This window comes from Scomber japonicus, chromosome 1 (assembly GCF_027409825.1).
Source record: "Scomber japonicus isolate fScoJap1 chromosome 1, fScoJap1.pri, whole genome shotgun sequence".
NCBI lineage: Eukaryota > Metazoa > Chordata > Actinopteri > Scombriformes > Scombridae > Scomber > Scomber japonicus.
Genome location: NC_070578.1, coordinates 10,471,286 through 10,496,768, shown reverse-complemented (window position 1 = coordinate 10,496,768; position 25,483 = coordinate 10,471,286). Strand labels below are relative to the sequence as shown.

General features: G+C 38.4%; 2 protein-coding genes across 2 annotated transcripts; both read left to right on the top strand.

The window, feature by feature from the left end:
* The first annotated feature begins 1,656 nt into the window (after nucleotides 1-1,656).
* Nucleotides 1,657-12,354, top strand: ap3s2 (adaptor related protein complex 3 subunit sigma 2). Its single transcript, XM_053316753.1, has 6 exons — nucleotides 1,657-1,824; nucleotides 3,095-3,186; nucleotides 3,743-3,854; nucleotides 4,695-4,766; nucleotides 7,418-7,525; nucleotides 9,549-12,354. Exons 1-6 carry the CDS (start codon nucleotides 1,756-1,758, stop codon nucleotides 9,672-9,674), a joined length of 579 nt encoding a protein of 192 aa, XP_053172728.1. The 5' UTR covers nucleotides 1,657-1,755; the 3' UTR covers nucleotides 9,675-12,354.
* On the top strand, nucleotides 11,029-25,264 carry LOC128356214 (aminopeptidase N-like). The gene is made up of 21 exons (XM_053316696.1): nucleotides 11,029-11,157; nucleotides 16,362-17,095; nucleotides 17,216-17,358; nucleotides 17,654-17,793; nucleotides 18,097-18,223; nucleotides 19,601-19,755; nucleotides 20,322-20,435; nucleotides 20,656-20,799; nucleotides 21,000-21,065; nucleotides 21,355-21,420; nucleotides 21,514-21,689; nucleotides 21,872-21,948; nucleotides 22,047-22,180; nucleotides 22,550-22,605; nucleotides 22,695-22,842; nucleotides 22,975-23,066; nucleotides 23,186-23,296; nucleotides 23,619-23,786; nucleotides 23,899-24,039; nucleotides 24,382-24,463; nucleotides 24,584-25,264. Exons 2-21 carry the CDS (start codon nucleotides 16,491-16,493, stop codon nucleotides 24,734-24,736), a joined length of 2,898 nt encoding a protein of 965 aa, XP_053172671.1. The 5' UTR covers nucleotides 11,029-11,157; nucleotides 16,362-16,490; the 3' UTR covers nucleotides 24,737-25,264.
* Nucleotides 25,265-25,483: the final 219 nt, after the last annotated feature.

Below are 25,483 nucleotides of genomic sequence, written 5' to 3'. Positions count from 1 at the left end.
ATGATGACACATGGGTCACACAGAAAAAGAGAAGAAAGTGTAAACCTTCACCAGTGTTGACTGAGGACACTTTGTGGGATACCAGTTTAACAAGACTACACATTTCCAACAAAAACTATAATTATGAGCTTCACTAAACTGCAGTAGGCTCCTGTATTATTTTGTGTGGTGTCTGAAGGATATAACGCGTCATGTCAATATGTTTTGAGAATTGACATACGAAGAACAATTGTGCTGATGCTCAGGGAAAGCAGCTAGACAATACAAAGTTTTAGATGTGTTCCACAGGGATAATGTAGTTGAGTTAAAAGCCATAACATATGATGTAAATTCAATTATCTTTACAGTTTTCCGGCTATATTTGTTCATATCTACATTTTTTTTCTTTGAAGTTTTTTATAGTCTTTTAGAGTGTTTCTAACATACAATACATAATCAGGATCATTTTCACTAGAAAAGTGTTTACACATGCAAATAGTTTGACTGTGGTTTAGTGGCTCTCAGTGTACTACACAGAATAACAATATAATGTGTATAGGAAAGGCCTCTATGACTACAGGTGAAACCATTTCTCTGAATTGTAAACAGAATGAAAATTATGATACCTAAAATCGGAATATTTGCATTTTCTGAATGTGTGAGTGATGGAAGCTGTTAACTGCTGCCCACAATGTTTTACATTTTAGCGTCACATACAACTGAAATTGCATCAAACGCAACAGACTTGTTCAGCATCCCCACCTGTGCGAATTTTCTAAATTTGATTACCATAAAATTTTACAGTAAAGATATGTGAAAGTTAATTAGTAGTATGATGGTGTTTTACTAATGACTACAAAGTGGAGCTGTTATAGCTCCACACAATATGTACTTAACCTAAGGTTATTACAGAACTGCAGAAATATCTTGTTATAATGTGACTGTAGCGCCCCCTCTGGACAGACCTCAAACGTTCGATAACAAATTACCATAGGTGAGTGATACCCAAAAAAACCCAAAAGTTTTGTTCAGGTTAATTTGATTATTAGTATCAGGTTTGGTGATAATTAAATAAAGTATGTGCCAAAAGAATTAAAAAATGTGTTTATCAAAAAATCCAAAAGGGTGAAAAAGAATTTCGCCGTGGCCTGTCACTGGAGTCAGATTCATTAGCTAAAGTGTTAAATACGTAATAACTGAACACACGGTGACCTTTTATGTGCCATGTTTTAATAGCCTATATTAAGCATTTCCACATGGAACAACTGTCCATGAAATACTTCATCACGTTTAGGTTTTAAGATATAAGCTTTCAAACATTCCCACAGACTTTTCATTATAAATGTATACTTTAAATTAATAATTAATTACGTAAATGTAATTGTATGCTATAATTATATAAAAGCTGAACGTTTTAATATTCGAATGTTTTCTGTAGCTGAAAGTAGGCAGAAATATACACTCTCCCACAACTATATAAGAATGATACAATAATAAATAATAATGTGTCACACAACAGAGAGAGGAGATTTTAATCTATATTTGAATGAAGAACCAATACTACTTATTTCTTAGTAACCTACCCGGAACGAAAGTGATGGTGTTTGTTACAGGTCGACTGCTGAATGTGAAGACACACAACCGGATGTAGCAATTTAACTCATCCGGACAGCTGAGAGGCCATTTAGCACTAAAGCTAGTGTCATCTAAACAGTCCAAATAATAACATTTGAACCCTTATTTCTTCTTGTGCTTTGATAACGCGACACAGTAGAGATGATTAAAGCCATCTTAATATTTAACAACCACGGGAAACCGCGGCTCATCCGGTTCTATCAGTATTTTGTAAGTATATTTTGGGGTTTTCAGTTCAAAACATTAGTAGCTTATCTAATGCTAGCCTGCAGCTTAATGAACTGCCATCTGTTTAGTTTCAGTTCCTCCTGCTTAAGCAAACACCATTACTAACTTCTTTCAAGACTGTATTAAAACGAGCACTTTCAAACTGATATTATTACGTTATACTTTGTGTAGTGTAACAAGGGTCTTATGCTGAATTTAAGCTACCCAGTTAGAAACAAAATGGGATAAAAATGACTTGAGTTATAATAATAAAAACAAAGTGCTTTACAAAGACATAAAACAAGAGAAATGAGCAATCCGATAGATGATAAATACGTGTAGAATTGATTCAGTAATATTAACAAGAGGTATGAATTATTAGAACACAGTAGAAAATAGTAAAAACAGAAGAATAACTGATTCAAGAGAAAGCAGTTCTGATAAAGTGCGTTTTTAAGCGAGATTCAAAAGAAGAAACATAGCTACCCTGCCTGATCTCCTCTGGCAGGTTGTTCCAGAGTCACGGGGTGCTGACTCCAAAGCAGGGCCCGACCGATACTGGATCTTTGGTGCCAACACCGATATTGGAGAGTAAAACAAAAACAAACAAAAAAAATCCAATATCAATATATCGGCTGAATATCATATACAAAATATTACATAAAACGCATTTTTTTTTGCAATGTGGTTTTCAAACTCTTGTGAAAAAGACCTGTAGCCTACTGGTGACTGTGATATTTTATAGTTTAACTATAAACTTTATTGTATAAAATGACATCAGGGCCCTGAAACAGTAAACTTCACTGGGAATTCAATAATTATAAACAATGAAATAATAAACACATACAACACAAACAAACATATGATAAACTTGAATTATGTTAAAATATACATAAAATGCTACCTATATTACTTATTATTAAACACAACATATATACCGATACCAATATATCTTTGACAGGCCAATATTGGCTGACCGATATATCAGTCTGGCTCTATTCCAAAGGCTCAGTCACCTCTGGTTTTTAGCCTTGACCTCAGAATTACCCACAGACCTCTTGTACCTCTTGTCTTGTAAGAGGTTAATAAATCAGTGAGATAATCAAGGGCTAATCCCAAACATGATTAAAAGTAATCCTTAAGATTTTAAAATCAGCTCTAAAACATAGAGGTAACCGGTGTTGAGGTGCTACACTGGTTACCTGCAGGATAGATTTATAAACCATACTGAGTGGCTATCATTTAAGTAGATGTGTACCATGTTATCTTGCAGGCAGAGGACATGCAGCAGCAGATCATTCGGGAGACGTTTCATTTGGTATCGAAGAGAGATGACAATGTCTGCAACTTCTTGGAGGGTGGAAGGCAAGTAGTGCTTTTGAAGAACTAAGTGTGTATATGCACTAGTAAAAAGACAAGGTGTAAGTGAGGCACCGCTGTTCGGACAAACTGCATCAACTAAACTGGGTTGGTTAATGCTGTGACAGCTAACTATGAGTTTTTCATGTATTAAAAGAATGTATGGCAGACTTCCAATTGGAGTTATGATATGTTATTACATTCAAATAATAGTTTAGAGAATAAAAGACAGATAAAAGAACAAAAAAGTGGCTGACTATTATAAACCCTGAGCTGCTTTTGTGGGATTTTGCTGTTCAGCTTGATGTCACATGAAGTCACATGAAGATGAGACAGCTGCTGACCACACATGCAGTAACACCACTTTAACCATTAGATGGAGCCAAACCCACAACAGATGACTTGGTCTTGACCACTGTTTTTGACTTTTCTCAATCAATTCATTTATACACATAAATCAAACTGATAGCATGCATGTATTTCACTGACCATGTCGACCTTTGTTATCTTTTCACACACAACATAGATTTTCCCTTCAAATGGTATTTTGATCTGTTTTCAGTCTCATCGGTGGCTCTGACTACAAGCTGATTTACCGACACTACGCCACCCTCTACTTTGTCTTCTGTGTGGACTCATCTGAGAGTGAGCTTGGCATTCTGGACCTGATCCAGGTCAGCTGCTACTTTATCGAAATGTCCCTCCTTTTGTTTTCTTACCAAGGCTCCTCTACATTAAAATATGTTTGATTAGTGTATTCTAGTATCCCACATTTCTAAGACATTCATGTCATGACACAACGTGAATGAGGGAAGCCTGATATCACAGATACAGGCTTTATAGACAGTTTATCAAAGTTATCATCTGAACATGCTGATGCACTTTCTTTTTATCAGTTCAAAAATATGACTTTACATCTTTATTATGCCTGTGGGGAAATGTTTATGTACTTGAGGCAGCACACACGAGACAAGAATCAGTGTCCTCAAATGTTAAGCAATATCATTATAAGGTTAATAAATCTATTAACTTAGATAATTATCAGTACAGTTCTGTACTAGCAGTCACAGATAATTATGATGGTGGAATAACAAATGCAAAAGCACCTATTGAAATGTCAAGAATCAAATGAAATGGAATAGATGTGACTTGTATTAACCTTTCAGTCAGCCTATTCCTCAGATATCACTGAAGTACACTGCATAGACTTCTTAAAATGTTTTATACTGAACAAACCAGCACATCAACTATAGTAAAAATGTTTCAAAGTTAAAATAAGTTGTTTTATGATTACAGAATCCTTAAAGAAGCTTATTTTACATGTTGTGATGACTCATCACACAGTAATCTGCAGACTAACATTAAACCCAGATGTGTAGATTTTAAGATGTTCTGTATTAGGGTCAATATGAGGCGTGATGTTTGGACCACGATGATCTTAGAGTACAAGAACTGTAAATCCCTCGTTTCTACTTGTATATGTTTGACCGTTTGTGTCCTTCTTTTGTTCCCAGGTGTTTGTGGAAACGTTGGATAAATGTTTCGAGAACGTCTGTGAACTGGACCTGATCTTTCACATGGACAAGGTGAGACCTCACAGGGTTCAAAATTAATTTTTTGTTTGGCAGCCAAACTGCTGGTGAATGTGAATTTTATCAGCAACTCAAAAGGCTACTATTGTTTTTGACTGGTGAGTGACGCAAATCTACCATCTGCTTGCATATTTTACCAGCATTTGAATAGTGTCTTGAGCTGATTATGTGTCGGTTGTGTGGAGATGACATGTGAGCAAAGGTTCAGGAAATCTGACCCCACCTCTGTTACATTGATCTAAATATCCATCCTTTAAATCCATGTTTATTCCATTATGTTTACTGTACGTGCTGTATGTGATGAGAGGTCGACATGACCCCAAACTAATGGGGTGTGTGTGTTTGCGTGTCCACAAACAGCTGTTGTGGTCTCATGATTCTACACTCACGAAACAGCTGTTTTTCCCGATAGTCTATATTAACCAGAACTACTAGCATCATTAATGAGGTCATGAAAGAGTAATCCTGCAGTTTTTTATCTTGACATTGTCAACTCAGAAGGGTGTGTTGAAGTGAGCATATGTCAAAGGGATGAATAAACAAACAACACATGTTGAAGGTTTTTCCAGATATCTTTCAGTTAACTGCTTCAAAAAATTGCATTTAGAAATGTTGGACTCGCAGGATCTTTTTAGTAGGACCTCTAAATTGCTCATGACTCCTTTTTTCTCCCGGGCGCTCAGCTACTAGTGTTGCTGGAGACTAATCAGACACGTCCACGACCATCTTGATTGAATTTTCGCAGCAGGAAACTGACGTCATGTGGCGCAGTGGGGTTTGGCCTGAGGAATGTTGGAAAGATGAAACTTGAAGCTGGACAACAAAAACTTGCATAGCACAGTAAAAGTGTAATTCTTAAAGTTATGCAACATTCAGTGGGTGGTTAGTGTTGTTTTTGAAAGCAGACTTTATATCACCAGTCTCTCATAGACATGTGAATAATAATAAATTACAGACTTAGGCTGGGTCACCAGTTTTAATGGGGTTATTATGTCTTTGCCTAAAGTCACATTATGTAGCTACTATTACTGATACAGTCAAAGCTGTGCTAGGTGTGATTTTTTTTTTCTCCAGTTTATTATCATCAACCTCAAAGTGAGACTGCAACTGAACACAGTCTCATGTTCCCCTGAAATATATATATTCTGCCAACAGGAATTCACAGGGCTAAACGTGAAATTGAAAGTGAAACGTCTAAAAGTGAAATTGAAACAGTCTCCTAATGAGGCGTGAGTGAGCGCCACATTCCAGAGAGAGAGAGAGAGAGAGAGAGACGGACTCTCTGAAATTAAATTACTTCTAAAGTCAGAAGTTTACTCACAGTTTTTCACATTTCCTGGCATTTAATGCTAGTAAACATGCCTTATCTTCAGTCAGTTAGGATAACTGCTTTATTTTAAGAATGTGACATGTTGGAATAATAGTAGAATGATTTATTTCAGCTTTTATCTCTTTCATCACATTCCCAGTGGACTAGACATTTACTTATACTTAGTTAGTATTTGGTAGCATTGCCTGTAAATTGTTTAACTTGGGTCAAACATTTCGGGCAGCCTTCCACAAACTCCTCGTAGTAGCTTGCTGGAATTTTGGCCTCCTAACAGAGCCGGTAGAACTCAGCCAGGTTTGTAGGCCTCCATGCTTGGACACACAATTTCAGCTCTGCCCCTTCCTGATGATGCCATCTATTTTGTGAAATGCAACAGTCCCTCCTTTAGTAAGATTTTTGCTTTTATGGCTTATGGATTATGCTAATATAGGAGTCATTTTACTGTGGCTATAGAAACTTTTCCTCCAGCATCATCACAAGTTCTTTTTATCATTGTTCTGGGATTGATTTGCACTTTTCCTGCCCAAGTACGTTCTTCTCTAGGAGACAGAACGCGCCTCCTTCCTGAGTGGTGTGATGGCCGCGTGATACTTCCGTACTGTTGTTTGGACAGATGAACGTGATACTTTCAGGCACTTTGAAATTGCTCCCAGACTTGTGGAAGTCAGCAATTCTTTTTTGCAAGGTCTCGGCTGATTTCTGATTTTTCTATGATGTCAAGCAAAGTGGTACTGGGTTTGAAAGTATGCATTAAAACACATCCACAGGAACATCTACTGACTCAAATGATGTCAATTACCCTTTTAGAAACTTCTAAAGTCATGATATCATTTTCTGACATTTAGCAAGCTAATTAAAGGCGCAGTCAACTTAGTGTATGTAAACTTCTGACCCTGTGGTATTGTGATATAGTGAATTATAAGTGAAATAATCAGTCTGGAAACAATTGTTTGTAAAAATGAATTGTGTTATATACAAAGTAGACATCCTAACTGACTTCATAAAACTATAATTCAACATGAAATCTGTGTAGTGTTTGAAAAATGTGCGTAAAGTGTACAGAAACTTACAACTTCAACTGTATTAAGAAACAACAGATAAGCTGAGTTGCTAAACGGGGCAGTTTTTGGACCTCACACAGCTTCAAACAGCTGCATCTGGCTGCCATTTGTCACAACCAGTACAGCATGTTGTGCATTCCAGTTTGTGTTTTTTATTTATTCTATTTTAGACATCATGCACAATTTTCTTTTGAAATGTTCTTTTGCATAAACTGTTACTGTTTATTAATTGCTGTATTGAACTTTGTCTGCAGGTCCATTATATCTTGCAGGAGGTGGTGATGGGAGGAATGGTGCTGGAGACCAACATGAATGAGATCGTAGCTCAGGTGGAGGTGCAGAACCGGATGGAGAAGTCAGAGGTCAGATTTGCCTACCCACGTTAAAGCAAGATGTCAGGGTCTTTGCTCACAAACCTGAAACAGTGTAGACTTCAACAATCAATCAATCAATCTTTATTTGTATAGCGCCAAATCACAACAAAGTCATCTCAAGGCACTTTACACATAGAGCAGGTTCTAAACCGAACTCTTCAGGTTTTAATTTTAAAGAGACCCAACATTCCCACATGAGCAATCACTTGGCGACAGTGGCAAGAAAAAACTCCCTTTTAACAGGAAGAATCAGGCTCAAAGTGGGCGGCCATCTGCCTCGACCGGTTGGGGTAGAGAGGAGAGAGAGAAGCACATTGAAAATCAACATTGAAGCTAGTAGGCCCGGGACTGGACCGGATCTATCATCCGGACGTCTACAGGCCCTGTGAGACGAGAAAGCACAGACAACTCCGGGGAAGAAGTTTAGGGTATTGAATGCATTAGTGGTAGATGAATGTTAATGGATGGATAGAGAGAGAGGAGAAGAGAGGAACTCAGTGCGCCGTGGGAGTCCCCCGGCAGTCTAAGCCTATAGCAGCATAAACTAGGAGCTGGTCCAGGACAAGCTTGGCTGGCCATAATTATAAGCTTTATCAAAAAAGAAAGTTTTAAGTCTACTCTTAAATGTAGGGAGGGTGTCTGCTCCCCGGACCAAATCTGGAAGATGGTTCCACGGGATAGAAGCCTGATAGCTGAAGGCTCTGCCTCCTGTTCTACTTTTAGAGATACTAGGAACCACAAGTAGACCTGCATGCTGGGAGCGCAGTGTTCTAGTAGGTACATAAGGTACTATAAGCTCTTTAAGATATGATGGAGCCTGATCATTAAGAACTTTGAAAGTGAGGAGAAGGATTTTAAATTCAATTCTAGATTTTACAGGAAGCCAATGCAGTGAAGGCAAAATGGGAGTAATATGATCTCTCTTTCTAGTTTTTGTCAGAACGCATGCAGCTGCATTCTGGACCAGCTGGAGAGTCTTCAGAGACTTGTTAGGACAGCCTGATAATAATGAATTAATGAATTTTAATCAATATTGGCTGTTCTCTAATACGTAACATGAGTTTTTCAATAGTATTTCTTTTGCCTCCCTGGCAGGCACTGCATCATTTACTTTACTTATAAAATCAACATTCAGAATTAAAGAGGTCATCCATCACATTAAAGGTCACTGACACTGTGACCCTGGATCCAGACTTCCTACTCACCACCCACATTTCATATTTGTTCAGTGATTCAAATACATCTGGTTTTGGTGCCATTGATGGCTGTTTCCCGCCCAATCAAAGTTTAGTAGGTGCGGCTAAGAACGGATCTAGCTACATTCATGAAAAAGTGACAGAAATATGGCAAGAGCCTGAATGAGAGCGGTGCAGTTGTACAAGTTGTTGTAAACCCACTTAGAGAAATAGCAATAACATATTCCTATCGTTAACTGCTCTTACAGCTGCTTCCAGTTAAACTCACCACTGATTGGTTATGACAAAAAAACCTCTCCAAATTTCGTAACATGCACTAAAAAGGAAGCCTTTGTTTTAAAAATCTCTCAACATGTGAAAATGTTGGCAAGATGACGCTATAATGGAGCGAGTCTCTCCACATGTCCAAATGCACGGATTTGATTGGCTGATTAGTGTCACGTGAGAAGATTGGCTATGCACAGTGGTCTGTGAGGTTCTGAGGGCCGCTCCACTTTTATCATAATAGCCGGAGATGCTGAGCCTGTTAAAATAGAAACACACTAACAATCTTCAATATTTAATCAGTTACAGGTCCGTGTCTGGATCATAGTCTGCCTGTTAATGACCTCTGCTGATACATGATACTGTATGTAATAAATGGGTGTAACATGGAAAAACACTGTCAAGACTTCTTAAATGCCTACAGTTATTATTTTCTATGAGTTTTCTCTATGCATAAAAACTACTGCCAGTATTGTGAGGTGCTTTAACTACATCAGAATTCCACACGCGGTGGCTTTAAAGTTGTTTTCCTTGTCCTCCTGTTTGGACAGGGAGGTCTGTCGGCGGCCCCCGCTCGCGCTGTCTCCGCCGTGAAGAACATGAACCTGCCTGAGATTCCCCGCAACATCAACATCGGAGACATCAATATCAAAGTGCCGAGCCTCTCCCCGTTCTGAACAAGCATCCCAGCTGAGCTCTGCAGGAGCTGATGTACTACTGACGGCCTCTTTTTTTCTTCCCTGCAACTCCCCCAACCCTCTCCCCCACCCTCCTCCTCCTCCTCCTCCTCCTCCTCCTCCTCCTTTCAGCTCTGTTGTTAATACAGAGTAAACCATTTTTATATATGTACTACAGAAAACCACCGCAGCTTTGCCCCCCCCCCCCCCCCCCCCCCATTCCAATCTTTTCACGTGTATGGGAGATAAGCTGCGGATTATTTTTGAGTTCTACTGTGTACTTGTTACAGATGACTCCAGTTGAAGGATTTGCACAAATATCTAAAGTTCAATTCTATAAAGCATCAAGTGAGATATTAATATATATATTTTCTGCGATTGTATGTTTTCTTTCCTTCCTTTTCTTCCCCCGCTGGTTCAGTTCCTACTTTCCTAAAGAAAGATGAGAAGTGTTGGCTCAGCGTACATTTTCCTGTACGACTCTTCCAAATGTCTGACATTCATCACAAGTGGTCCCTCCAGTTTGAATACATTCCCTCCTGTCAAGTGGAGCTTTTAGACAGAGTTAGCTGATATATGATCGTTTGGCTTCTGTGTCGGATTGTAATTACTCAGACGCATCTTTATCTCTTGTTCCAAATGTTTGTGCATTCAAACTTGAATAATCTCTCATGTGCTTGGCTCATTCACAATTTATTTTCTCATCTCTCTATAATATAGTGTTTCTGACATCTGTGGGATTTGTGAATGATATTAATTGTCCTCCTGGGTGCAGATTGTGCTTCATATATCAAATGTAAATGATGTTTAGTTCTTGCCAAATTTGACTGTAATTCTGTGGTAGGTTCCTGCCAACATCTGTGCAGAGATGTGAGAAACTAACTTTGACCCCTTTTTTTTTTGGATCTGCAAGTGTTTGTATAAAGTGTGTTTGTGTCTTACAGACTGTGTGTGGTTTTCAGATAGAATCAGAGTTGTCATCCTCAGCTGAGTGAAACCACAAAATCCTGTCAAGCTTCTATAGAAGGGAGACGTGTCTCTGTGTCAGAGACATTTCTCGCAAAGGATAAAATGCAAAACAGCCTGGTTTAGCAGGTTACCTGAGTCACCGGGTTGCGTTCAGACAGCATCATGTGAAACAAGAATTAAACCAGTTAGAACACTCTGTGACTCTGTGCCAGGATAAGATCCAAGGATCTTTCCTCTTCAACACTGAGTTATCAGCCTTGTTGATATAGGCACATTCTTTCAGCCCTCCTTAGCACAAATTTGGGTTTTTTTTTCCTTTTAATTTAAGGGACTTGTTCCCTCCCTACGTCTCCGGGAAAACCTGTGGTAACTCACACCACCCTCCCACCTCCACTCCACACAGATGCAGTCCGTGAGCGTTTCACATCAGCCTGGATCATTCTAACTACAACTTGTGCGTCTCATGCAGACTTAAATCAGGGCTTGCAGTGGACATTCTGCTATACTGGGTTTGGTATGTACTGCTTTTCCTGTGTTTGGCAGTTTAATTTACATGCCAACTCGCTCTTTTTGTTGCAGGTTACCTCTTTTTCTCCACTGAAACTGTTCTGCTGTCGCCTGTACCGTAAGCGTTACTGCTTTTGGCATCTGGCACAGTGTTTTGCAACAGTTTCTATGCCAAAGAAGGTTTCTCAGAATTAGTCTGTAACCAAACAAAAAGATTTACACCTCAGAGAGAAAAGCCTGGGTCATGCTGATTGATTTACAGCCTTCAGTAGTGCTAACAGACCACACAGTTTGTTTCCACAACTAAAGGCTGCAAATCCATTTTTGTGCCACAGTGTTTTCTCTCTCAACTTTGCTGTTGCCTGATCTAAGAAGCACCTGGAAAAAAAATTATATGTGACTATAACTCGTGCGTGAATACAGTATAGACAGAATATGTCCACAAAAAACTACAAAAAGCAAAGCTACAAACCAGTCTTTCAGTGGTACGCAAACGGTTAATAACACTTATACACAATACAGCTATGAACACAGAAAACAATTAATTACATAGTTAAAATCCCAGATTGACTTCTTGGCTCTGCTTTGCATTCACTGGTTGTCTGTCAACATCCAGTGTGAGCTGTACTAGATGTGAACTATGCAGCTCCTACAGCTGGTGAAAGCTTATCTTGGCAGGGTGCAGCTGAGACTGCAAGGTTGTGGTAGTACAGGTCACAGGTTCATGTGTGCCGGTAGAATGATAATGCAAAAACGTGTGTACAGGTTACCTTCACATATGAGATAAGATGAACTTTCCCCCCCCAACATGGAATCTGGTTGAAATAACAAATGACATGGAGGCACGGCATCTGAAAGAAATGAGTGTGTGTCATGCTGATGATGTGTTTTTTTCCATATTGGCTAAATTGAGACTTGCAGTAATAAGGTTTTACTCATTCCCAGATGTCATGATTAGTACAGCTACACACAGAGTGAGGACTGCTGCTATTTCTCCTATTTTAACTTACTGATTTAACTCCTACTGATTTACAGAGAAATGTACAATACAGAAATGTATAATACAGTTTGTATGTGCACTGTGCGTATTGTGCAGAGCATTTGATTACAAACAGGAGTTCATGCACTATTTTTGACCAGCAAGAATGAGCAGCACTTGCAGGGGAAAAGCAAGGATAGTCTATTAAAATCACACTATGAGACAGATTTGTTGTCATTTTTTACCCTCCCCAACCTTCCCACTCACAATATGATCCAACTGTCTGTCTGCACTGATGGGGAAAGTGCTTGTGATTTGTTTGGATTCTATTGCTTATTGAGTCAACCTGGAGGGAAATGTAGGACAGGACATTAGAAACATTTATCTTTAACAAGACACTGATTCATTTCCACTACTCTCTCATTATTCTTACTGAGTTTACACACTGTTTAACCCTAAAAAACAATGACATAATAATTGTTAACCTTTAGCACAGAGCAACCAGAACAAAATCCTTCTGCTCTGCTATATTTCCATTTGATAGAATATTGTTACATATATAGTCAGACATGACATTTTTAAGTTGACTTTCAATTTTCATCACACACTTCCAAATAAACATATGCTGTAAATCTTCAAGCGTAAACTGTTATTTGAAGAAATAATTATAAAATATAAACTTTTGAAAATGTAAGTTGAACATAACAGTGATGTTTACCAGTTATTTGAGTACACATAGATCATTACCAATTGAAGAACACAAACATCTTTCAGGCATTGCGTGGCAGAGACAGAGCAGTGACTGAGGGCATGTTTCATATTAAAGAGGGATCCCACAATGTCTACATTTGTGTGGTCTCAGTCTGCGGAAAGTTTAATCAGATTCAAAAGCATCAGTTCCAGATGTTCTTAACCTGGTGTTGGGTTCCCATAGTAGTCACTGGTGAACTTTTTTTAGTGCCTTGAAAGACTCCGCCTTCTTGTCTTTCTTCATAACAAAAATGACAGTTGAGCCTGATTTAAAGCAGGTCTTGAGATTTCCGCACCTCACTTGATTTATTGAATAAATTGCCTGATTATATGGTTTGACTGTCTTATCTGATCTACAGGAAGAAACACACTGCAATAACAATACTGGTTAGAGTTACATGATGCTAATTCAGCATTAGAACTTATCACTATGATTGCTGCTATCATGAAAATCCAAAACATTAAATCTAACAGCAGATTCTTATCAAGCTGTTGTAAACTGGGTGTAGCTAGTAGCTGTCAGGTGATACTTGTAACAAAGGAAACCTTTAACAGTAGCCTAGACTTCACTATCATAAAAGTGTTTTAATTGACCATTACAACGTATAAAGAGTTGTTGATTTACCATCTGTAACAATAACCTCCTGTTTGATGTCCTGCAGATTGGCGATTGTTTTCTTAGTGAACAGCTACTTTACATTGTTTTATCACCTTGATACTTTCTGGCTTTTCACAGTTTTATCAATTTCTTTTAAAAATGAATTTGGACTGATGATATTTTTCAGAACTCCGCAATAGAAAACGACACATTACTTCTGTTTCTGGGTAGCATTAGCAGTAAAGACATATTTCAGTTCAACAGATTTTCATATTCTCCTTATCTGCAGTTATGTGTCTACAGTTCTTTGATCTCACCTTGGTTCATTGGAATTTATCTTACTGGAATTGCACAACAGCCTTGGAATAGAGCCAAAATAATGTCACTGACTCTTTTGCAAAACAAATAAAATACTTGTTCAGGCATAGCTCAAAACTCCTGAAATATTTCCTTATCTGGTGAGATAACAATGCTTTATGGTTATTTCTGTAGTTATTTTTGTATTTTTGTCAGAATCGTCAAAAGGGCAAGCTGAGTTTATAGCAAAGGGAAGAGTCACCACTTCATTACCTTTCTACATATTCATTTTTTTGATAAGGTCAGAATAAAAACCATATTGGAAGAGGAACAGGGGGAAAATGATTGATTCTGCAATTAGCAGTGGGATCTATATGTACTCAAACAATGAGAAAGTAAAGGCAGGGCAAATAAAACACAAATCGTGTTTAAACCACTTTCTAAGAGGTCATGCCTTATAAGGAATAAGAATGTAACTAATTGCTTAATTAATGTTAAAAAAAATAATTCATTAATACTTCATACACCACTAAGTCATTAATACGGACACTTGGGTGGCCAGGATGTGAAAAATCAATTTAACTGGTTTATGTCCTCCTCCAACTTCACATACTTTGTCTTATTAGGAAGTTGTGCCTATTATCACAAGGTTCTTCCAGAAAATACCAAAATCTTTTGAATGACAACTCCTGACTCGATGTCTTAGTGGAAAATCCCAAAAGCATGTCCCGTTTTTAATTACTACCATTTATGAATGTAGATGAGAACATTAGTCATAAAGAAAAGGTCACGGCTTTCAGGTATCAGGTCTGCAGTTACAAATGTTATAAAACCATCATTAGGAACGTGAGTAGCGGACTTTCAACGACAGCTCACTGTTTTCATACGCTGATAAAGTTGGCTTATTTGTCATGGAGGTGAATCTGTTGCCAAAAGTATTGAACTTTGATCAATGTGCAAGGTCAAGAAGGACTTCTTTTGCTCAACATTGATAAGTTCTTCAACACTCAAACCAATATAATGAGTAGTAACATAAATAATATATAATAAATACTGTTAATGTACTGTGTGACAAATACAATACCGTAACTTACCTAACTCTGGGTGTTTCCTGTAGTCTCCCACATGTTATGATGATTAAATGTTGTAGCAGAGGAAGCAGCTGCACATTCTTACAGACAGAAAAGAAAGTGCAGATGTTTTGCTTGGATAGGGAACATTCAACATAAGGATTTTGTTCTACAAAAGTAACAGGGTGTCATCCAAGGCCTTCTACTTTGGGTTTGTGTTATCTCCTATCATGTATATTAGTATGCAGTTTACCACTAGATATAATCAGGGCTTATAGCTGTGCAGTTACTTGCAATGTAAAGTGAAATGGAAACTTGTCATCTCCCGCTAAGGCCAGCAGAATTATATCACAGATTAATTTTGGTGCAGTCACATGAAGATGTTTTAGCTGTATTGGGAAGATGTGCAGGTTAAAATCTTAGTTATAAGTCTTAGTGGCTTTGAAGCTAACAAGATAGCATAGCTACACTTCTTATTAGTAGTGAGGTGAAACCTACCATTCTCATGCCAGTGTATTTTTTTCATTCACAAAGAATGAACACCTGGATACAAACCAAATGCAGGCACTACAACTGATCCATTATTAAATAAATAGATATAATTGTATTCATTTACTGTTACAACCTTCCCTAAGTCAACATGAGCATTTGTAGTCTCGTGTATGAACTTGGTATCTAAATCAGTTGTAGAGATATCAGTTGTAATGTTGCTTGTAAATAAGACAATTAACCAGTGTCCCGCTGCTGAAGTCATCTTTATTCTAATCAAATTGCTCTTATTGCCTGTGCAAAACTGATACTTATCATGTTCTGTTTCCTCCTACAAACTGTACATACAGCTGTAAAACTCATGACTTCCTTCCTTCTCCACTGTCCTGATTAGTATTTTAATAAAAGTACAGGACTCTGAGAGAAAAGTAGAAGTAATGACAAGGTGCAATGGGAAACCCAAACTACAAAATACAGACAATAAAGAAAAAACAATATTAAAAAGAAGAATAAATCTGTAATACCAGCAATAATAACCCCAAGCATGAGAAAGGAGAAAAGAACAATAATAGGGACAAGGATTTAAGCTTTTGACTTCATATTCTAGATCCATCTAGTATCTTTCAATATATTTCAAGTACATTTCAGAAAATACATAATCCATCCTGTTCTGTACTAAGAAAGAAATCAGCTTTTTTTAATGACAAAAATTTGCCCTATCCAAATGGAAAGTCATGTCCAATGTCCTACCCAACACAATATGATTCAGAGGCTGTTCAAATTCAATAACTAACAGAAATGGATTGTTAATACTTAAGCAGTTTATTCAATATGCTTACTTGAGTTCTTATTGTTGAATTACATGAAAATCACACCATTGATACCACACGAATATCTGTCCGTAATGTAAAGCCTCAGCTGACAGCTTTAACTTAGCTTAGCACAAAAACTGGAAAAACTGGCTTTATCCAAAGGTTGAGTTGTGGACAAAATGACCAAAGTCTTTCCATCTTCTCATTCTTCTCCAGGTATTATGAACATGTGTTTTTTGCCATGTTAATAGCTCAACCGTTAACTAAGGAGAGAGGAGACCTGCTGTACTGGACAAACACAGACTGAGACCCCTCAGTGTCCTGTTCTGACCTCCTGGATCAGGCATGGGGAAAGTCTACTATCTCAGTAAAAATGTGGGACTCGGGCTGCTTGTACTGGCAGCAATCGCTTTGATTACGATTATAGCTCTGTCTGTCGCTTACGATAAGGAAAAGGCCAAGAATCAAGGCAAGCCAGGAGATGGAGCAACTGACAGCACTAGCACGCCTACACCCACCACCACCCCTTTCACCTCAAAGGACCCCTGGGACCACTACAGACTTCCAGACTCCCTCATTCCTGTCTCCTACAATGTGACCCTGTGGCCTCGGTTGGAGCCCAACATAGATGGTCTGTACATCTTCACTGGACATTCAGTGGTGGTATTCAGATGTGAGAAGGAAACAGACCTCATCCTCATCCACTCCAACAAGCTGAACCTCACCACCTTCAATGGACACCATGCTAAGCTGAGTGGACTGGGTGAAGCCACTGCACCTGCTATACAAAAGTCTTGGCTTGTGGTGAAGACAGAGTATCTAGTTCTTCAGCTAAGTAGTAGACTAACTGTGGGGGCGTCCTATGTACTTTATGTTGAATTTCAGGGGGAGCTGGCAGATGACCTGGAAGGCTTCTACAGGAGTGAATACGTTGACGATGGTGTGAAAAGGTAAGCAATGATATAGCGGGCATTTTATGGTGGACAATAAGTCTACAGTTAATTCCTGTTGTTGGGACTTCTATAGTTTATGTTTATCATGTGTTAATGTTTAATCGGAAAATTTTGCAGAGTTGTTGCGACCTCGCAGATGCAAGCAACGTATGCCAGGAAAACCTTTCCTTGCTTTGACGAACCAGCCATGAAAGCCATCTTTAATATCATCATCTTCCACAAACAAGACACTGTGGCTCTGTCCAACGGCAGGGAAATTGGTTAGTTTTTTAAACAAAACAAAAAAATGAATTTAGTTCTGTAAATGATCTCTGGAGAAAACAGTTTGATGTGAAACATTCTTGTCATAAAAGTTTCTTTACGAGGAGACAGCAAACAATATGAAGATGAAAGGATAGACCATGTGTTTTATGTTATCAAATGTCTCTGTTGTGTGTGAGACAGGTTTGTTGTAAATAATTCATGACTTGGGCAACATTTAATAAGAAAATCAGCAACTAGATACTGTTAATGCTAACAGAGTGTCATGGTCTAACTCCTCCTCTCACTGTCCAGGCACTACAGATACCACCATCGATGGCGTGGCTGTCAAAAAAACTACATTTGAGCCCACAGAGAAGATGTCCACATATCTGCTTGCATTTATTGTCACAGACTTTGTTAGCATTGAGTCAAACCAAGACAACGATTTGTTGGTAAGAAATGTTCTTCCCTATATTGACATTCAGGTCAGCTTCATTTATTGCTTGATCACCAGTGGACCAAACAACTAATATTATTGATGACAAGGGTCAGAAGTCACTCCATCCACACCTGATTCTAATAATGAACTCATTATTAAGCCCTCTGAGAAGCTTCAGCTGCTTGATAACGAGTTCATTATTAGAATCAGGTGGGTTAGGGTTGGAGAGAGAGAGAGAGAGAGAGAGAGAGCGAGAGACAGAGAGAGAGGTTTTTAAAGTTATCGTGCAGTATAAAGCTTTTTCTTTCTTTTTCAGATCCGAATCTGGGCTCGAAGAAAAGCCATAGAAAACAATCAGGGTCAATATGCTCTCAACGTTACAGGGCCAATCCTTCAGTTTTATGAGCACTATTACAACGCAACGTATCCACTTTCCAAGTCAGGTATGTCAACTCAGCAATGTGCTGAGACAACCATTTTTCTATAGAGACAAAACACTGATCTCATTTCCTTTATTTCAGTCAGCACACATGGTGTTTGCGTGTGAAAAGACATTTTGTTCATTACTTGCAAGATATTGACATCTGCTATTGAGCATTTTAACCTGTGCTTAGTCTTGTTTTTATATTAACAACACTACAATAACCAATAGTGACTGAAACTGCAAAAAAACAGACAAAACAATACAACATGTGATCATATAATATCCACAATATGTTCCACTGTCTCAAAATCATAATCCCAGAGTATGTCAACCTTACCTTTCTTCTTTTCTCATCAATGAAAATACACCATGAGAGTAGTGGACACTCATTGATTAGTGGATTTATCAGTCTACCCTTATTATCTGGAAAATGTCTTGTTGATTATATCTGACATTCAATCTAATGTTACTTTGCTGATTTTTAAAAACTGCTTGGTGTGACATTCTCTCCAGTCAAGAGAAAATTGATTGAGAGAGACTGTCCTCCCAAGAAAAATGACACATCAAGTTGTAATGTCAGCGGCCCAAAAGTGAGCTACAGTTACGTTTGAGTGACAGATGCTGTCCAGTGGCCATAGCAGCAGCTCAGTTAAGATGATGTAGCCTATCTGTTAGGGATTTTTTCATATTTAGGGCCAAGCATGCAGACGTACTGTTTCTCTCCTTAAGACAATAAAGGCAATTGTCTGTGGTGTTTTGGGTAATGTAGGAGTCACTTTGATATCAGTGGTGCAGCGTTGCTGTGGCACCCAAGGTCAGAGGATATGACGATGTCTTACTCTCTAAACTCAGGGATGGGGAACTATGTTTCCTTGTTTGTAGAACAATGAACCAATAGGCAAATTCCATTACTGTAGATGCATTTAGTATGACCATATATGGGCATAGAGTATTCCTGTGAATTCTTAGAGACTACCCATAGAGGACAGTTTCCTCAGAATCATGGTGGCATCATGCATCAGACAGGTGTATTGATAATACTTTGATTCTCCTTGGCCAAGCTTCAATAAACATTTTCAGCATAAGTGGACACTTTCTCCATTGACAATCAAATTCTACATAACAGTATTTACAGTACATGTCGACAAATTATGTCATTTGAAGGAGGTAGGCTGATGGGAGACTACAACCCAACAGTGGACTTTTCCATTTCCATTTCCAACCACAAGTCTGGACAGTTTTTTCTAAAAACTATGCTCGTTCCTGAACCTTAACCTTATAATTATTATATTAGCTGTGACTATGAAGGTAGCCTAACTTTAAGGAAGTAGTGACTTTAAACCTTACCACGTTTCTCTAACCTTAACAAAGTGATACATTTTTTTGTCCTCTCCAGATCAGATAGCTCTGCCTGACTTCAATGCTGGGGCAATGGAGAACTGGGGTCTGATCACATACAGGGAGACGGCCCTGCTTTATGACCCCATTCTATCCTCCGCTGGAAACAAAGAGAGAGTTACAACTGTCATCGCACATGAACTGGCACACATGGTAGACCACAAAATTTCTGCTGCATTACTGTCTTGACATCAATCTCACTCTCAGTAATCAAAACAAAAAAGGTTGTAGTGTGTTGTAATAGAAGGTTATATAAGTAGGACATTAGTGCAAAAGACTGACTTGTCATTTTTAGCTCCTTTTGACAAAATTAGGCTGATTCAAATTCAATCTCAACAATCTTTCTCCTCTTTAGTAAAAAAACACAATGATGTTTGAAAATGTAGGCATCATATTCAACCTCCCTTTGCAAAAAACAGATGGCACCTAGGGAAAAATTAACCCTAATGCCTTTTAGATGTGTTTAAAGTCTGACATCGTGAGGAATGTTACATTTTGCGGTTGGGATTTTTTAAGCTCCTAATGATTCAGGTTGTTTTTTTAAAAATATTTCTTGGAGTTTAGGACTTTAGCGGTAATGTTGGCCAAAATCTTAGTTCACTGTCAGATGTCAGCAGTGTTCATGGAAACATTAATTCTTTGAGAATGTGCTGTGATGACATGAGGCTTTAGTGGTTACAACAGCAGGACAATTTTTGTACGTGTCATGTTTTTTTTAGTGGTTTGGCAACTTGGTGACTATGCGATGGTGGAATGATCTGTGGTTGAACGAAGGCTTTGCATCATACGTGGAGTACCTGGGAGCTGACCATGCTGAGCCCACCTGGAACATTGTAAGAATGATGCTTGTTCCTTCAAAGACAGTGAAGCGTCATGACTAGTTGTATGTAGCAGGTGTTTGTAGTGTCTTCAATAGAGAACAAATAATGTTCAAAGTAAATGAGTGAGCAACAGATACATAGACACGTACAGTAGGTTAGTAATGTCTTAATCATTAACCTCTCATAGACAATGTTTAAACCTGCTCTAATTCATCACTCTGCTTGGCTGCAGAAAGACCAGATTATTCTGTATGATGTCCACAAAGTGTTCGCTGTGGATGCCTTGGCATCCTCTCACCCACTGTCTCGCCGAGAAGAGGAGGTCAATGATCCTTCTCAGATCAGCGAGATGTTCAACACCATCTCTTACAGCAAGGTTTGCTCCTCTGACACAGTTTTATACACTATCTGATACGGGACCTTTATATAGACATACATTATTTACAGCTTTGCACAACAGAATTTTTAGAACCATTAGGGAAACATCTTGCTTTAATATTTTCCTTAGATTGAATGCAAGATCCTTCGCTGTTATGAGAAATTAAAGCCAACCTGGTTTCTGTTTGTTATTTTCAGGGAGCGGCAGTGCTCAGGATGCTGTCAGAGTTTCTCAGCGAGCCTGTTTTTGCCAAAGGACTCAGTGTGAGTATTAACTCTATTATAAGACCTCATCATTTAATTACTACTCCCATGTGTGACAGAGTCTGTGGGTATGACAAAACAAACTAAATTCATGAAGACATGACGAATGTGTGTGAGTACACCAAAAGATTATTATTCAAATTTCTGTGTGCAATAGTTTCTGTCAGTTGATTGTGACAGTTTTAAAAAAAATACATGTTCCCTAATGTAGCTTTATCTTGATTACACATGACAGTCCATTGACAATTATTTATAGTAACTGCTGTTCATCACTGCTTTCTTTTCTCAGTCTTACCTAAATACATTCGCTTTTGGCAACACAGTATATACAGACTTGTGGGACCATCTCCAACAGGTTGGTTCAGTAAAAAAACATCAAAGTCACATCTGTGTTTTGCACGGGTGTTTGCTTCTTCTTAAATTCCTTCTGCCCTCTGTTTCTTGTCAGGCAGTTGAAAAGACACCAGATATGCATATTCCACACACCGTCCATGACATCATGCACCGCTGGACCCTACAGATGGGCTTCCCGGTGGTCACTATTAACACTCGGACAGGAAGTATCACCCAGAAACACTTCTTGTTGGATCCTGACTCGGTAGTGGACAGGCCCTCTCAGTTCAAGTAGGAATCAGTTTTACCTTATACTATAAGTTCCATGTAGACGATAAAACAGAGTTTCGTCCTGACATGAGATGTCCTCCATTTGGATTAATGTATGTCTTTAATAAACAATTAGTGCTGACCGATAGTGTAGCCACTATTATGTGTTGTCATTCATCATCTCTTTTTGTTTTTCTGTCCAGTTACACATGGTTTGTCCCGATTAAATGGATGAAGACAGGTGTGGAGCAGCAACAGTATTGGCTCCTTAAAAAGACAGGTACAGTCATAGTTATTCTATATAAGAAACACACATTAGAGAAGCAATTATGTGGTGAATGTTTTGCAGCATTGATTTCCTGTCATGTTTTTTACTAGACACCAACACTGAAATGAGAGCATCAGAAGGGGAGTGGGTGTTGGGGAATACCAATGCATCTGGATATTTCAGGGTAAACTATGACGCTGACAACTGGGATCGTCTCCTCTCTCTGCTCAACACCAACCATCAGGTGAGTCACTTGTTTTTCAACTGTCTCATTCTTGCATTCTTCTATGCAGTGGCAAGTTTGTTTCTCCACTTTTAGATAAACACATTCACAATATTCACTTGCTCTCCTCTTTCTTGTATTGCACATGTATGGTTTCAGAGTTTTTATTAGTATTGTTTAATCCAATGGTTTTGGCAAATTTCATCTTTTGAAATTGCATTTTGATCATGGTTTATAAGACTACAGACACCATGGCAGTGTAATGAAAGATTAAAATGATAATAAAAAGAAGATATTATGGCTTTTTTTCAGCTGGTTTGTTTCAACACATCATCTTGGTTGTCTATGATATGATGTACAGTATAAATGTATGTGTGTCTTTGCCTTTAGAGTTTATCAGTCATCAACAGAGCACAGATCATAGATGATGCATTCAACCTAGCAAGGTAATGGAAAAATAAGTATTTTAAGTATTAAACACTTCAGAATGTGAAAGATTTTTCATCTTATTTTTTATTGTTATTGCTTTGTATAGAGCTAAAATAATCAACACAACACTGGCCCTGAGAACCACCAAATATTTGTCCAAGGAGAGAGACTACACCCCCTGGGAGTCAGCACTGAGAAATCTCGAATACTACATCTTAATGTTTGACCGCACTGAGGTCTACGGAGCTTTACAGGTTAATTTTGCTTTACTGCTAGTACTAAAACTAATACTGATCGTCATTTTTGATGCCAACTGAGATGCATAAAGGGAAAGAGTAAGAGGACAGGACATAAAAACTATTATACAGTGTACTTTTTTGTTTTAGGCATATTTCAAGAAACAAATACAACCACTTTTTGAGCACTTCAAGACAATTACAGAGAATTGGACTAAAGTACCAACGGGACACACAGACCAGTAAGAGTTTTACCAGAAGTTTTCTTTAAAGCAAAAAGCATGCGATTGATTTGGACAATTACCCTTTCCACAAGTCTCATTCGTTTTTTCCTAATATACTTTATCACATCCTCTTTCAGGTATAATCAGATCAACGCTATTGCAATAGCTTGCAGTGTGGGTGTGCAGGGTTGTAGGGAGCTGACAAAAAGCTGGTTCAAACAGTGGATGGAAAATCCACATCACAATCCGTGAGTATGGAGAACTTTAAGTCAGTTCTTTTGTGTTTTAAAAATGTAAGATTTAAAAACTGTCCCAAACAGTCAGTGAAACAACTGTACAGATGTTAGCTGCAGCTAGCCATTTGTATGAGGTGTGTGTGTTTGTGTGTGTGTGTGTGTGTGTGTGTGTGTGTGTGTGTGTGTGTGTATTCACAGTATGTAGCTAAACAAAATATCTTACAGTACCATCACCAATAATTATGTTAATTTGTGCCATGGACCCCTCTTGATACAGTGGGATTAGTTTGGTATTCATTCTAAAATCTACAATTTTGACCTTGATGTTGACCAGGATCCATCCCAACTTGAAAACCACTGTTTACTGCAATGCCATAGCCTTTGGTGGTGTGGAGGAATGGGACTTTGCCTGGAGAATGTTCCAGAATGCCACTTTGGCATCTGAAGCTACCAGGCTCAGGTCGGCATTGGCCTGCACCAAAGCACCTTGGCTTTTGAACAGGTACGTGCAGCATCAAGATGTGTGAGAGTACTCGAAGTGTTTTGCAAATAAGCTATTTCTATGAACTCCACCAGTGTACAACACTTGATGATCTCTTTTTTGGATGAGACAGGTATCTGGAGTACACCCTGGACCCAACTAAGATCCGCAAGCAAGACGCCACCTCTACCATCCAGTACATTTCACGAAATGTTGTGGGGATGCCTCTGGCCTGGAACTTCTTCAGAGCAAAATGGAGCTTCATTTTCGAGCAGTAAGAGTTCAGCTTAACTCATAACATGAGGGTTTGTTGGAAAAATAGTGAGCATTAGGATTGGGAGAAGATTAAATAAAAGCATCCGCAACAGCTGTTAACTGAGCATAAAAGGCAGCAACACTGAGGATAACTTGGTAAAGATGCAACTTGTACATCCTGCTATATTTCCTGACAACCACACTATTTGCCCTTTATTTGCAGATGTCCCTGTTTACATTGACATTTATCTGGTGTTCTCCAGAAAGATGTTAAATGAGATCAACAGCAGGAATTGTCCAATTACCCTTATCATTATATCACAACATATTTAAGGAAACGGCATCTCTCTTTGTGTTTTAGGTACGGAAAAGGATCATTTTCCTTCTCTAATCTTGTCAGCGGAATCACAAAGAGATTCTCTACAGAGTTTGAGTTGCAGGAGGTATGCGGCCCACGCAACCACAACCACACTGACACTTAATTCTCCTGAGCTATTCAAAAAAGAAAGACAACAAATGCAGAAATTCAGTTTTTGTGTGTTTGTTTTTGTTTCTCCATCCAGCTAAGGAAATTCAAAGAAGACAACCTAGATGGTGGTTTTGGCTCAGCCACCTTGGCCCTGGAGCAGGCTATAGAGAAGACCATAGCTAACATCAAATGGGTGACGGAGAACAAAGCCACTGTGATGAAGTGGTTTACTGAGGAGTCCTCATGAGAACACCTAGAAAGTCAAAATTGACTGTCAGGGATATGTAATGAATGAAAATCACTATAATCATCAGGTACAATAAATACCCATTCTTATTCTTTGTGATTGATGTAACATAATACCTCACTGGACATCAACTTCAGTGCAAAAGAACAGACACATGATCAACACTGGATCATATGTATCACTAGATCAGCAACATAGTTCTTAGTTGAGTTGCACTCTCACCTCTAATCTGTGATCATCAAAGAGAAAACCAATGTAACAAAAGAATAGCTTTACTTGCATAACATTTATTTTTACTATCAGAAAAGTATTCATTTATGTTGCTTCCATTTCATATTACGCATTGCTGCTTTCAATGATGTATGCAGTGCATTTATACCATAAACCCAGGGTATTGATCCACTAGTAGCATAACATCAGAGCTACTTTAATATTTGGCATTAAAGTGAACAATCATGATAGCTTTTATGCAAACTTAATTCTGTATATCAAATGGACTGCGTAATAGTTCAATAAAATTGTGTGTGTGTGTGTGTGTGTGTGTGTGTGTGTGTTCACAAGTGTGTGTAAAGTATGTGTTTATCCCTACAAATGTGCGATGAATGTAGGTTTGTCTCTGTTTTTTCCAACTTTGGAAAGCAAACATTTCCTGAAGCTCCCTCCATGGTAGGTCAAATAGCTATTCTCAGCACTGGATGTCTTTATATTGAGAATAATTTTACCCTTCAGTGGTCGGGCAGAACAATA

Bases quoted from the DNA above. Each gene is read 5' to 3' on its own strand.
- ap3s2 (XM_053316753.1), top strand. From the start codon at position 1,756: ATGATTAAAGCCATCTTAATATTTAACAACCACGGGAAACCGCGGCTC. The intron at 1,825-3,094 runs GTAAGTATATTT...GTTATCTTGCAG, and splicing joins TCCGGTTCTATCAGTATTTT to GCAGAGGACATGCAGCAGCA. The intron at 3,187-3,742 runs GCAAGTAGTGCT...ATCTGTTTTCAG, and splicing joins AACTTCTTGGAGGGTGGAAG to TCTCATCGGTGGCTCTGACT.
- LOC128356214 (XM_053316696.1), top strand. From the start codon at position 16,491: ATGGGGAAAGTCTACTATCTCAGTAAAAATGTGGGACTCGGGCTGCTT. The intron at 17,794-18,096 runs GTAAGAAATGTT...TTTCTTTTTCAG, and splicing joins ACCAAGACAACGATTTGTTG to ATCCGAATCTGGGCTCGAAG. The intron at 23,067-23,185 runs GTAAGAGTTTTA...ATCCTCTTTCAG, and splicing joins CCAACGGGACACACAGACCA to GTATAATCAGATCAACGCTA.